Below are 14,687 nucleotides of genomic sequence, written 5' to 3' on the forward strand. Positions count from 1 at the left end.
CGGTGGGGGAAAACGATAAGGACAGTCTTGGTCAGACGGCTATGCAATGGTTCAGGAAGTGGGGTTACATTGATGATGACTAAAAACATCAGGGCATACACGCTTGCGTATGGAACACATTGAGGTCAACCCCGCTCAGCGGCTGTTGGCAAAATTACGTCTTAATTCTTTGTGGGCTAAGTTTGTGCCAAGTGTTAATTTACCCAATACATCCATCATCACAGACCCTGAAATGCTTCACCCCATCTATTTGATCATTCTTATGACGTGAGCAGCTGCATGTTCATAGATGATGAAACGTCTTGTCTGTGCCATGTGTTAGGGAGAATTCTCTTATAAGGCTAATTTCCCAAACCTAGTTCGTCCCCCAGCAGCTTTGCTGGATTTTTGGGGTTTGTTTTTTTTCTCCTGCAAAGAGTGAGACTCTTTTCCTCCCACTCTTGGGCATGATTTGAGGTAAGTCTTTGACTTTTTGTGTGCTTATGGGCTACGGGTTTTTTTACTCCATAGGGTATCATCTGTTTTTGTGTATGTATTACACAGCACCCTCAGTGCAGTAACACAAGGGTGTCATAGTGACCCCCAAACATAGACTCCATACCCTGGGACTGACTACTGTCTCCAAGGGCATGTAAAGTCACCATTGACTGTACTAGTCCAAAATTGTGAACAGAACCAGTACAAACCATCATATTGTGTAAGTACTGGAAGGGGTTAATTCGACTGCCCCTGGGTCTGTTTCCAAGGGGGCACTCTCCAGTCCCCCCTTGTCGAGTTCCTGGCTGGTGGCAGTGGTTAACACGCAAAATATTCCACCGGAATATTTCCTATGGGATTTTCCCATTGATTTTAAACGCACCACTTTTTGGTGCAATGTTAAAGATACCGTCGGTTTATTTATTCAATATAAAATCACAGGTTGGGTCTTTTTGCCAGAACTCTTTTCTAAAATGGCGTTCGTGTCCGTCTCTGTAACTCCAACCAAGGTCGGGCCCTTTGTTCCACTTTTTTGCGGGCTTCTCCACAGAAGCCCTCCAACTGGTGCCACTCTGTCTGGGTTCCACAGGATGTGTGGGTGGGGGAATGGACACCCTGGACTGCGTTGCCTTAGCAACTCAAGTCGCACTCTGTTCTGATCGGTCACCACTTAGCATGTATGAGTGACAGCTAGGCTGTTGAATGGGGGTTTTTCTGCATAAAAGCAGGGCTTTTGGGACTGGTACTTCAGAAGTCGCCACAGGACCTAAGAAATGCGAAGAGGGGAGAAGCTGAGCCATCTGCAACGACGACACCACCGGTGGAGCCCTGCTGCAACGACCTCACCACTTTCCCGACGACAAGCGAAGATCTTCTGCTGGAAGAGTTCTTCCTCTGAGCTGGTGGGATCAACCAGTTCGTCATTTCGCCTTCCAGGACGTCTCTTGGTTGAATCGCCTGTGCCAAGCACCCTGGCGGCCGTATAGGCAAGCTGCACCACGGTGACCGCGAATACCAGGAACGCACCTTTTAACCGACGAACTCCGCGGCTGGTTTCTTCCTTGGGCAGTGCAACGACTCCAAGTTTCCTCCTCGACGAGATCATCTCTTCCCCTGGTCGAAACCATGAACTGCACCCGCTGCCAGGAACAACTGCAACCCCTGGAGCTTCCTCAACTTTAAAGGTACTGTGCTCCACCTGGCCTCCCTTTCTACGGTTTGCTAAAGGTGACCCTTAAATCCTTTGCTTTCCAACTGGGTCGGCCCCAGACCTTCTAACTTTATCTCCAGAATCAACCCAACCTCTTTTGAACGTTTTCACAAAGACTTGAATGCATTTCTAAACTTTGCGATCTTGGGCACATTTCACCTTGCTCCATTTAAAGTGGGCCTGGCATATGAACTTTGGTTTTACAGAAGACTCTGCTTCCTTTAACTTGTTTTGGTCTTTTAAAAGTGTTGGAAAGTGTTTTATTTTCATGACCTGCCTTTTTCTCTCTCTTTTACTTAATTATTGGAGTGCCATCTAAGTTACACGCTCACCTCTGTTTTGACAAAAAGTGGTGTTTTAACTTAGACTTGTCTAAATAATTCTTAAGGGAGGTGTGTATACTTTTCTGACTGTGTTTGAACTTGCTTTGATTTATAGTGCTTGTGTATTTCTTTAAGTGTGTGTTAAATAAATATATACTTTTGATTCAAAGCGCTGGTCAGTGTTTGCTTGTTCTACTGTGTTTTTAGCCCTATTGTGTATCCTCTGTATACTGCCTAACTTCTTGAGAGAAGTCTGACTGCTCAGCCACAGCTACCAGGTAAATCTGGGTGGTACAGACGGCTACCAATTGGGTTTACTGCTCAGTCCTGTAGTCTTAATCTTATTGCAGTTTTCCCCAAGGGAACTGCACAGGATTCTGCCTAACACCATGGAATACCCAACAAGTTCAGACAACACACATTTTTGTCAGCTTCCCTGGAAATGTCAACCCACACACTGTCAATCTAGGGGATCTAACTTCTGAGTTAGACCATGAAAAATACACTGTGGAGTTCATATCTGCGGAGCCCAAGACATCCGCCTATTGCACAACCCTAGGAACCATCAACATGAAAGTAAAAGGTATAATGTTAAATGTTAACACGGCCCAAATCAATTTTGACAGTTTAGTAGATCTGGTGCAATCCTTCGTACAGGGAGATGCGTGCGACACCCCACAGACTATTGTTACACATCCGGGTATAGTGCACGATAAAAAACAGTGGGAAATTAGCACCGTCTCTCTACAAAAGATGCTCAGTGTTGCGTTTGATAAAAGAAGCCTGGCAGCAGATGGGCTACACACCCCTATTGCTAATTAATATTTTAACAAGCCCCAAGCTTTGTCACAGCGCTTCTGTAGTTCTAATTGTGCTATGGCCCTTCACAACGGAGTATCTGAGATAATAACTGCACAACGATCTTCTCGGATACTAATCTCGCTGTATCATCAATTACTTCATACACGGATTGTCTTTGACCGCATCAATAAGCAGATATACATAATAGAGACGGTTGCCACAAATTCATAATTCGCCCTTTAAAATGTTTCCAGTTCGGCTTATGCAACGCGTAGGCATGCTCCCGTGAAAGCCACGTCTTAACTGCCCCCCGTGACACCTTCTCACCATCGGTTCACAGTTTACGATACAGGCTGTCAACCCACCCATAACTGCTGACACCTCCATCACAATATATTTTTGACAGCTTCAGGCCAGACATGTCTGCCTGTAATAACTCAACATAAAAACACAGTCAGTGTTTATAAACAACGGTTTTTATTCGCATTTTATTCAAAATATATTCACATTAAAACATTCATATTGAAATAATACATGCGAATACCGCACCCACGGATTGCATGCTGCCGCTTCGTTAAGCGCTCGTGTTACATTCCATTTATATATATGTTATCCCCGCCCAAATGGCAACTATTTTTTCAATGATGTTTCTAGCACCCATCGGACACATGCAACTAAACTGCTTCATTTTCAAAAGTGGTTATTCGCAGATTCTATAGCCCATACTGTTTTAGATATGCATTGTTTACTCCCAGCACCGATCCTCATCTGTGTAAACGGCTGTGTCAGGCGCAAGAAGTCTATAATGCGTTTTGGGCTCAACACAAAACAGATTTTGCGTAGCAAATTATCCACACAAGCTTTTTCCAAACACTCGTGAGCATCCTGGTGTGGATCATTCATTTTATGTCCGCAGCACCACCTGTAAAAGTGTTGTTTTAAACACGCCCCAGTTACGATTGTTGTAATCCCCTGGGTGGCACGAATATCAGCGCGAAGAGGGGCCTGCCTGTCCATGACCATCTTCATTAGCACAATACAATCCTTGCAGATTGATAACCGCCTGGCTTTCAATTTGTTTCGAACAACAAACGCATTGAATAGTGGCATTGTCTTTAAGGCGGTCGGTCTCCAGCAGCGAAAGACAGGGCTTACACAGGCTACTTTCAAAATACCCAGGGGTTTCAAACCGGTTGGAACAACAAGCACAATAAATATTAATAGTCTCTGCCATAATCTAGTTCGCCCCACCCCTGCACACATGGCCCATTTTTTCATCTGGGTATCTGGGGCCGGAAACGGTCTCCGACATCATCGTTGCGCCCACCGACAGCGCCATAGCTTTGCAGTCCTCATCTTCAGGGTCTGCGTAGACCGCAAAGGACTGCTCCAAAACTGCCTTGTCATTGTCCCAAAAGGTTCATAGCCGGCCATTAGATACTGAGCATCCTCCATCCCGTCGTACAGAAGCAAATCCACAGGACTTCCTGGGGGAGTTTGCCCCTCCACGTGACTATAGCGGTTTCGGGAATAGTCCCTGAAAAGCTAAAAAAAGGGCAGTGTTTTCCAGGCCATCGCTGAGCGGTATATATCCGGGTTGTCCGACCCAACCCTGTGTCACCATCGCGGTCTTAAGCCAGCCCTTTAATTTTATTTTAACATTATATAAGGTTTATATAAAAAAGGCATTATTTTTATATCAAGAAATTGATATACAAAAATAATAATATAAAAATTCTGATATCATTTTGATATAAAAAATAATTACGATACCGATATCATTTTGATATTATAAATAAGAACTTCAAATATAAAAATAATATAGGTTATTTTTATATCGCAATTCTTTAGATCAATTTGTTTTTATATAAAACATTTTTGATATCAAAAAATGTATTGACAAAAATATCTGATATATTTGATATAAAATGTGGATATCAAAAAAATCGATATTAAAAAAATTAATTTCAATATTAAAAATATCCCATTTAATTTTGATATCTGACAATGTTGATATCAAAAAAAGTTGATATAAAAAATGGCCGATATAGTTTAATAGACTTTTTATTTTTGATATATTATATTTATTTATTGTGATTTAGTTTACATTGAAACTTTACACATTAATAAAACATTAAATAAAAAAACAACAGCGTTAAAGGAATAAAAATTATCATGTAAAGAAACAAAAGAAGCACGAGTCATACAAATGCGAATCCATAATTAAAGAGACAAAGAAATACATTATGTTCCCTAATCAAACAATGTCATTATCTGGATTGAGATGTCTATAATCTCGGTCTGGTAAATGATCAGCAACCGTACAATGCCACATGATGACAGTTATTCCTCAGGGCAGACTTCCACTCACTTAGTTAATAGGACATTGATGGTGTAGTATTATAACAGGCCCAGTTTAAATACAGGCCCATGGCAGATGGCAAATTCACTTAGGCTCCGGCAGTGTCCATACAATGGCTCAGCGTAGTAACTTCCTATATAGTTATGTTGAGAAAAGTTTCCACCTTCAACCAGATATTGTACAATGCCATCAGGGGCCTCATGCTGTTGGAATTAATACAATGATGCCAAAATAATTCCTCTTTGATGTATCCGTTACTATGCACAAGTTTGCCCAAGCAGAAATTTATAATGCTTGACATTTTGTGGCATTCTGTCAGTACATGTCTGGCCATTTCTGGCTGATTCTGTCCGTTACATAATCGACAAAGCCGTAGTTCTGGTGCAATCTTGTCTCTTCTCCCAGTGATCATTAATGTAGGTAGTTGTTCGAGTCTTAGTAGTATAATGAAACGTCTTAGTCTCGCATCTGGGCACAGATTAAGGTAGCTCTGAGGTTTTTTAAAGTTGTACAGTCTATACTGGACAAACTGGTAGCTTTTCAGTTCCCGTAGATGATCGTAATTCTCTAACCAGTCCCAAAGATCTATACGTTTGCCCAGAGCCCACTGTGCCTCTTCTGTAACACTACTTTTCCTAATTTGCCACCCGATAGCTGCCAGAAATGTGGTCATCAGTTCCTTATAGGGGCAAGGGGAGTTCGCCTTAGAAATCTCTTGATGGACAGCAATTAATATCCCATTATTGGTCTCACTGCTCATTTTCAAATAGAGTAGGGCTCGCTTTTTTAACACTTGCGTTTTCAATGAGGTCAACCCCAGTTTGAGCCTTATTATTGCCATGGGGATACCTGGGGGTAGACCCATGATAGAGCACCAGAATTTTCCTTCTATCATCTATAACCATTTCAGGTCGATGTTAAGGAGAGCTTCCAAACCATAAATAATCATTGGGGACAAGACTTGTATGTATAGTTGACGTGTACCTCAAATGGTAAAGCCTCCCTGATTGACTGTGAATCTATGGAACAGGGCGGTCAGTTGCGCTGCTTTGATGGTGCATGTTTGTTTACATATTCCATAGTCACCAACTGTCTCAATTTCGATCCCTAAATAGCGATAGTGAGGTGTATAGGTGATGTTATCGAGGCCAACTCTCAGCTGTACTCGAGTGGCGTTCTTTTTGGTGAATCTCATGGCCTTTGTTTTATCCAAATTGATTTTAAGGCCATTTCTCTCAGCATATTCCCAGAGGGCAGTGGCCGACCTCCGTAACCCACTAATAGTATGGTCGAGTATAACTAGCTTGTCCGCATAAGCTAGTACAGGGCAGACGGAATCTCCTATTTCTGGGGGACAATTTGTCGCAGCCCTAATAGCCGCGGGGATGTCATGTAAATATAAGTTGTATATTAACGGAGCCGTAACGCAGCCTTGTTTGACTCCCCTATTTTGGTGGACGCTTCTGGTAGTATGGCCTTCCTGATCCAATTTTACTTTGACTGTTATGGTGAAGCAGTCTGAAATAATACGTCGGGCCTTCGGAGCAACCCATAGATTTTAATTTCTGCCATAGACACTCTCGGGGAATGGAATCTAATGCCGTCGAGAAGTCAATATAAAGGGCATATAGTGGGGGCTGCTCCCCTGATCTTGCTCGTGATGTTAAAAGATCCATAACCATGATATTATGCACCGTGGAATATCCCTGCCTAAAGCCACTCTTGAATTTGCAAAGTATGTCAGATTGCTCAACCCAGCGCTGTAGTTCTTTTAATAAAAGAGGCAAATACTTTCCCCGTGGCATCCAGCATTGAGAGCTATAATTACTGGGATCAGCGTCGTTACCCTTTTTAAAAACCGGTATAAGAACCGCTGTTTGCCAAGATCGAGGTATTTTCCCCTCATTTAAGATCTTTTTAAATAGGATAACTAGTAGTGATGCCCAGAATTCAGGATGAGACTTCATCACAATGTTTGCCAGTCCGTTAGGGCCAGTGGCACGTGAGGATTTTAATTCTATGATTATTTTCCAACACCATTTCGTATGAAGCATTAATAGGAGGAATAAGCGCATATTGTCCAAAGTGCAGGATGCTTCCAAGGTCACCTTGGCATTTCGATTTTCAAGGAATGCTATCCATGTTTTGGCCCCAATAGGATTAACTAATGGTCCTTTCACCGTGCCCCGAGCCTCACCCAATAGGGACCAGATGTTACAGGTTTTGCCAGTGCAAATTGTATTCACTATCCTTTGCCAGGACTGAATTTTATCGGATTTCCTTTTGGCCTTGATAAAAGCTCTGTATCTATTTTTAATACACCTTACCTTGATTATAGTATTGGTCTGGGGCACAGACTTGTCCCTTAGCATATCAGAGTTCAGCTCTAAGCTCTCTTTGCGTCTCTGATAATTTTATCAAAGGGAGGCTTTTTTATCCCCCCGCTGGTCATAGCCCCTATATGGCAAGCTGCATGCTTCCCAACAAAAGAATAAATCCAATCTTCAATTGGAATTGATCGACATCTCCCTGAAATTCGGTAGAAGGTGTAGGTTAAAGCAGGCCAATGCTGCCACAGCCTGGGCCAAATTTCTATCAGACCAACTGATTCGTGTGCCTACCTTATTTAGCTTAATGTTTCCCATGTTGGCAATAGGGATGTCTTTTACCCCAATATTCAGTTTACATGTGATTATAGCATGGTCGCTCCACTCGTTAGGGATCACTTGCATATCATCCACCATCTCATACAACCTTGGACAGACAAAGATGCAATCTAAAGTGTTGCACGAGGTACCATTAGACCAAGTGTGGCGTCCTGGATAATCGCTAGGGGTTCTACCATTAACCATTTCTATGTCCCAAGACCTCAAAGAGGTGTTCCCACCCTAGACCTTCAGGGTCCCTTTTATTGTGTTGCATGCAGCTTTTAGCTTTTAACTTCCCTCCAGTACCGGTCATGTGACAATTAAAATCGCCAACCACTACTACCCCGGTGTTGCCAAGATTTAACAACCAGGTAGCCAATAGATCGTGGAGTGCCTCCTGCAGTTGTTCTCTTAGCAATGCATCAGGGGGGTTATATAGGCTTACTAGCAAGAAACAATCCTTTCCTGGCTGTTTATCATAGTGGACTTCAACAGCCATCATGTTGCTGGCTAGTTGAGTTTCCACTAGTTTCGAGCCAAAAGTATTGGCTACCCCCGTTATAAGGCCACCATAGGGTCTACCCTTGTTGCCTTTTTTTTGCTGCCATTTGATAAGTGGCAAAGCCATCCAGAATCAATGGGTCCATCGCCCAAGTTTCTTGGAGACAAAAAAAGCTATGTTTGTCCAAGATCTTGGTGGAACCCTCTGTTGACAGCAAATGTGCAAAACCCCTGCAATTCCAGGACAAAATTGTGATATCTCATTGATTTAATAACACTCCAGGTAGTGAATCAGCCAGCCATTTTAATACTTGTTAGATGTCCGAGACGTCCACCTTCTTCTCCAGAGGGAGATTTGGGCAGACATTAACATCGACTGGCAAGTCTTTCTCTCTGGGCAAACAGCTTCAATCAATAGCATTCAAATCGACATCGACCTCCACGTCAACAGCTTTCAATTCAGCCTTGAAGTTCCTTAGCAAGTGTGCCGTTGATAGAAATTTGCAATGCAATGCTGAAACCTGGAGATTAGGACCTTTTAAAGGCTCCACGAATTGGAAGTGGTCTGACTTGAGGACACTCAATTGCGGTACATAACTCAGTCTGGTTAACAATTCGGAGCGTGAGAGCCATTTTGGTTCTTCACTTAGGTATAAGTTCTTTATCAAACATGTGCGATTTCCCTCCGTGGCAGCCTTGGTTTCAGTCTCCGGAGTTGTATTAGTCACTGGGACTTGCAGCTCAGGTGTTCGTACAGGCCTCTCCTCATTGATTACCACATCATCTTCGCTCAGATGGTCCTCCTCGGGTATTCCGTCATCCTCGTCAAGTTCAGTCATCTTTTCCCGTTCAGGTATTAGCAAGCTAGTCAGGCAGCCCTCTCCACCGATCTTCCCCTTCTTTGCTCTGGCTGCTATTTTTTGGCTTTCTTTGAGGGGTGCCCAGTGAGTTCCTTATCGGGCCTGGATTGAGCTATAGGTTTGGCTCTTAATCTCAGCTGCCCTCCTAGCCATTCTACGTTGCTTACGCGAGAAGAAAGGCTCCTCGTTTTCCTTATCTGCCTCCACCACCTGGTTTTGTCTTTCTTCAATTTGCTGTTCCTCAATTTCCTCGACAAACTGTATGGCTTCAGATAAGTTGGATTCTGCTGAACGATCTGCTTCAACTATTCCACCTGCTTTCTCCCTCTTGATCATGTCTAAGGTTAAAGCATTGGAATTATCCAGTATTCGTCCAGACATTTTCAGCAGGATTTTAAGAGCGAATTGGAGGGATGCAACTGAGGACTGAATCTCGGCGATCTCAGCAGCCCCGGGGTAGAGATTAACAAGACATTCACTTTCGACTTCAGGGCCATCTTCCATAGAAGCCAATGCCAGGTTTGGTGATACTGATAATCTGCTCATTGATTCCACTGGGGTAGGGGTATCATAGGGAATATTTGCCTGCTTGTTTTCTTGAGTGCAATCACTGTTAATAGGCATTGCTACTGGTGCAGGGGTCATGCTTCTTTGAATATTCAGACAGTTCCAATAATGAATTGTTGTCTATGTCGTCGTAATTCGAGGCGCATAATGAGCCTGTGTTATAGGGAACTGGTGCAATCGCATCCTTAATAGTGGTGGAATTTGTTTCAGGGAGCGGATTTTGTGGGAAAAACTCGGTGATCATGCCCTGATCTGCAGGAAGGGCCGGTCTTATTTTTCTTCCTGGGTTTTGCCCGTACTGTAGCCTTGCTCGGAGGGCTCTTTGCTATCTCCATTCCCTTAGTTCTTCTAAGATTATACCTGAGCCGAGTAGATCTCTTCATTGGAGGCATACAGGCTGTCTCGGGCTCTAACCGCCTGCACCTTGATTATGTCAAATTTCAATATCAATATGGCTAAATCCCCGTAATCTCCTGTTTATGGCAGGCTTCAGGATCAAAGGGAATCAATACCTGCAGTTTCCTTAGTGTATCAGCGGTCAGGATCAAAGGGAACAAGTTCCCACAGTCTCTTGACCTCAGTTACTCACTGTATTTCAGCTCTTATTAGGGGAGTAGGTGCAGGTAGCCGTAGCTGGAAGGGTGCAAGATATTTGCTAAACAAATGGCTACAATCTGCACCCGTAAATTCCTCCTTCTCCCAGTCCGTATGAGCTGCGCAGTGGGTCACTACAGTCAACAATGCCAAGTCACACCCTGCAGGTGGACAGCCGTATATCCATCTGCCGTGGGGCTCAGAAAGAATGTCTGATACAGATTTATAAGTCGGCACCCAGCCAATGATAAGGAAGGCGTGCAACTGTATTATGGTCGGCTATGTATATAGGCGTTATTAATAGGATATGTGTCCCCAGTGCCCCCGTCAGAAAGGATGTTTAGCAGTCCCCAAGAGAGCCAAATTGGCAACGATGCACAGTGCCTTGTCTACATCAACAAAATGCAGTAAACAATGTGATTCCACCTCCCCATCACCTGTAAAGGATTCATATTGCATTCGTGAAGCACCGGTCAAGTAATGTATGAAGGTCCTGCTGACTGTTGTTCTAATAGTGAATAGAACCAGGCAGTCCCGCCTACCGTTCACCGTATTACAATGCTCAGCACCGCTCAGTACAGCTGTGCATAACACTCGGCTCCTGGCACTGCTCTAGCTCCCGTTCTCAGTCCCCCTCACTCCCCCCTCTCACCTTAGTCCGTGATCAGGCGAACGCGGCGGCCATGCTCACTCGGTCCCTCGCCTCGCCAAGACTAATCACAGGACTCCGGAAATCCCGAAATCCAAGGTGTCGGGCGCCGGGAAGGACGAGGAAGCACCCCTCGCTATGCAGAGAGCAGCAAGCCGACAACACAGCGACACGCCAACGCCTGGCCTCGAGCTGCCGCCGGCGAACAGACAGCACAGTAGGCGTGTCAAGCCACACCTCCACACGCACACGCGAGAAGCAGAAAGGCAGAAAGGTATGCAACGAGGCCGTTTCAGACAATGCTAACTTTTGATATATAATATCAACGTTTATATCAAATCTGTTGTAAAATTATATCAAATCTATATAAAATGAGGAAGTCAGTAAGGTCCAGCCCACTCCTGCATCATCGCCGCATCACCAAACCCTAACACTCACCGTCTAACTCCTCACAACTCACTTTGGCCTCGACCGAGCAACAGCGCATACTCACCCTCCATATTAAAAACATTTTGATATACACTTTATATCATTTTGAAATAAACTTTATATAAAACTGTATCAAAGTACACACTTTATATATTAATTCCCCTCCTCTTCTCGCTCCCCCTTTCCCACCCTTTCCCTCCTCCCCTCCTTAAGCCTCGCCCTCCTACTCCCCCCGCCCCTTCCTCACCCCCTTCCTTTCCCTTCTCCTTCCCTCCTCCCAGCTCTACTCCACTTCTCTCCCCTTCCCTCTGTCTAATTGCTCTAAATACTGTTTTGTTGGCCGATTCAAAATTGTAATTTTGCTTCTTCAGTTACTGTTATTTTGTTATGTTAATGTATCATGTTGTTGTTAATGTGCAGCGCTTTGGTGTAAAGCGCTATATAAACCTAATAAAAACAAATATATAAAACAGACATCAAATCGACAAGATTTGATATGGAAACATTTTTGTATCAAAGATTTATTGATATCAAATTCCATATAAAAAAAGAAATCAAACCCATATCAAAAGGGGGCAGGGATAAGGACAACCAGGGGGCATTCCCACCTGTTAAAAATGTTACATTGGAAAAAAGCCCCCCTCACCCCCCTTAACTACTGATGCACTTCAAAAAGTGCAGAGGTGATGGAGCATGAAATAAATTCCACAGACATGAAGGGGAAGGGATACCATTCTTCGTAAAAAAGAAAAAAGAAACAAAAATGAGCAACAGAGCTTGAGAGCCAGTGAATGATGAATGTACAATAACCTCTGCTCACCTGGGGAATCATCTTGAGATTGTGTCTCTGGGTCATCCTTCGATTCATCTGCTTTTTGTGCCTTACTTTCATTGCCACTAAACGAAGACTCATCAGAGAATCCTAGAAGAAAGCCCACAAAGTTTGCTAAAGCAGTAGCATCATGAACATCCTTCATTACATCTAATGAGAGTCTGAATGGCTGAAATAAGGTTGACTGTGGAATTGATCTGCAGTTTGGGCTGGACTGCTCAAATAGGTGGCAGGAAGACTGATCTGGTGGGTGTCCTCCGGTAAAGGAAGACTATCTAGCAAACAATGGAAAGGGAGCTGCATAGAGGAATTCTGTGTGATTACGGTTTATCGAACATTTTCTTTCAATCGCTTTTTGGTGTTTACATTATCTATAAAGGGCAACACTGCTGCTAAGGGATTTGTTTTGTCCCTTGGGCACGGGTAAGGCCGGAAAAACGGCCTCCAGGTATAATGGAAAGCATTATTTCCAGCACAAAATCTGTAACAAAAGTCAGAAATGGGTAGGACTTGGCAAATGTGTATTGTAGGCCACAAATCAGAGGTTCTTTGGTAGGAATAAGTTTCAGCCGTGGTACAGCAGATTCTTCTAATTGTTGTGCACACACACACACAAACTATATTACAACTTTAAGTAATTAATTATGTAGTTGGGGCTTCATTAAAGGATTTGAAAAAGAATTGGAGGTTTTCACATTTGCTTGGAGCAAGCATTGCTTGAACCCATACAGTTAGATCTCTTTACCTTTATAAATGCTTTGAATAATTATAAAGTCCAGTTCTCTGTCATCTCAGACATTTGGGTGTCATAACTTTGCACTAGGACAAAGCCTTCCTCAGTCTCCTCTGACACACTGCAGGCAATAGGGATTGAGACTCACTCAATTGTTCTCCAATGCTTCTGCAGCTCAGTTAGGTTCCCCGTTGTACCATGGCCTGGGGTTTTCAGTTTCAATTACATAGGGGCGGACAGAAGACTACGCAGAAGGGGACAGCAAATTAAATTGCCACAGTCAAGCTACATCGTTTTATAAATTGGGACCTTAGTCTTTAGTTAAATGTGCAAGGGAAGACAACTTTGTCTGGCATTTAATTTACTATAAATGTCATATGGCCTCCCACTGCATACATCCGTCAATTAAAGAAACCCTTGCTCACAAGGCACGTCGATCAAACCACACACCATTTTGATAGCACATCACTCTGATCTATGTTTTTAAAAAAAACATTTCATTTAATTTACGATGTAGCAGATCAAAATGACAAATACAAGTATACATTGGTCATAAAAAATGAAATGTTTTATTTTCCATTCCTCAGCCCTGGAAAAAAAGAACAGATATCTTAGGGCAACCTATTTATTTTTATTTGTATGTTTATAGAGCACTGAAAGCCCACAGGCATCAGGGCGCATAACAATCATACATGTAACGTACCAAACAGAGCACAAACATGGAAAACTGACCAGGACCACAACAAATACTTAATCATAAAAAATAACAAAAACTTCAAAAAGGAAAGCAGAGCAACAAAGCAAGAATTGGCTAATTAATTTAAAAAATATTTCTAGAATAGAAGTGAAAGACGTACTTTAAAGATTTGGATACTGATCAAATACAGAAAAGCTGCTAGACCCACGTCCCATAATGATGCAATCAAAAGGATAATAAAAGGCAGACCAGATGACAGCAGAGACAGGCATAGCATATACTTGGAACAGAAGAGTTCATAACAATGTTCAACCTAGGCGATGGCGGTAAATGTCTCAGGTTAGCTTCTGTGCAGGAACAAGGGAAGACTGCTGGAGCCACAGCCCACGACAACACAATCTGTACTGTCTGAGCTGCACCAGTTCTCAATATGAGTTCTCCGGAGTAGCCTCAAGTCCTGTAATCTGATGCAATTAGGCGCCACCTTAAAGTTAAACCAGGCTAAGACTCATTTTTTTAGGGCCCCCCCCTTGACTAGAACTGGCCTGGTTTTTCCACATTAGTAATAATATTACGGGCGTCCAGAGCAAAACTCCTATGTTTTGGGTGGTAATATTCGGCATAGCTGATTTCTTGAGACGTGGATCTTAATACAGTGTAGAAGCCGGTGAGGTAAGGGCATAAGGGAGCATGTAATACCCTCTGTAGGACCTTCGACCTCCTTGGGGGACCCGCTGGTGACATTGCTCTTCTTCATCATAGATGGTACTGTTTAACTCCTGGGTACTTACCTAGGCAGTTTTTGAGGTGGTGTTCGCTCTTCCTGAGCTTCCCGAGTCATATTGGGGTGGACAACCCAACCATGTTCTCCTGGGCAGAAGGATACTTGTCCACAAGGCTGAACTCCTTCAGGTGGCCCACCTAGTCCAGCTGAACCCTTAGAATCAACATTCGTTACTTACTTGTTACTTGAAAGCACCTTCTGAACTTTGACATATTTGACA

General features: G+C 43.2%; 1 protein-coding gene across 2 annotated transcripts in view; it reads right to left on the reverse strand.

The window, feature by feature from the left end:
• The window catches only part of SLC4A1AP (solute carrier family 4 member 1 adaptor protein), a 363,679-nt gene that overhangs the window by 98,685 nt on the left and 250,307 nt on the right, over positions 1-14,687 (reverse strand). The window contains exon 11 of one of the 2 annotated variants that reach the window (XM_069608735.1): positions 12,242-12,343. The exons of the other annotated variant lie outside the window; for it this stretch is intronic. Within the exon in view, the coding sequence (XP_069464836.1) occupies positions 12,242-12,343 (102 nt within the window). The remainder of the gene's footprint in view (positions 1-12,241; positions 12,344-14,687) is intronic. 2 annotated transcript variants of the gene reach the window in all.

The sequence above is a fragment of the Ambystoma mexicanum genome, chromosome 4q, assembly GCF_040938575.1.
Source record: "Ambystoma mexicanum isolate Mex_15411 chromosome 4q, UKY_AmexF1_1, whole genome shotgun sequence".
In the NCBI taxonomy this organism is placed as follows: domain Eukaryota; kingdom Metazoa; phylum Chordata; class Amphibia; order Caudata; family Ambystomatidae; genus Ambystoma; species Ambystoma mexicanum.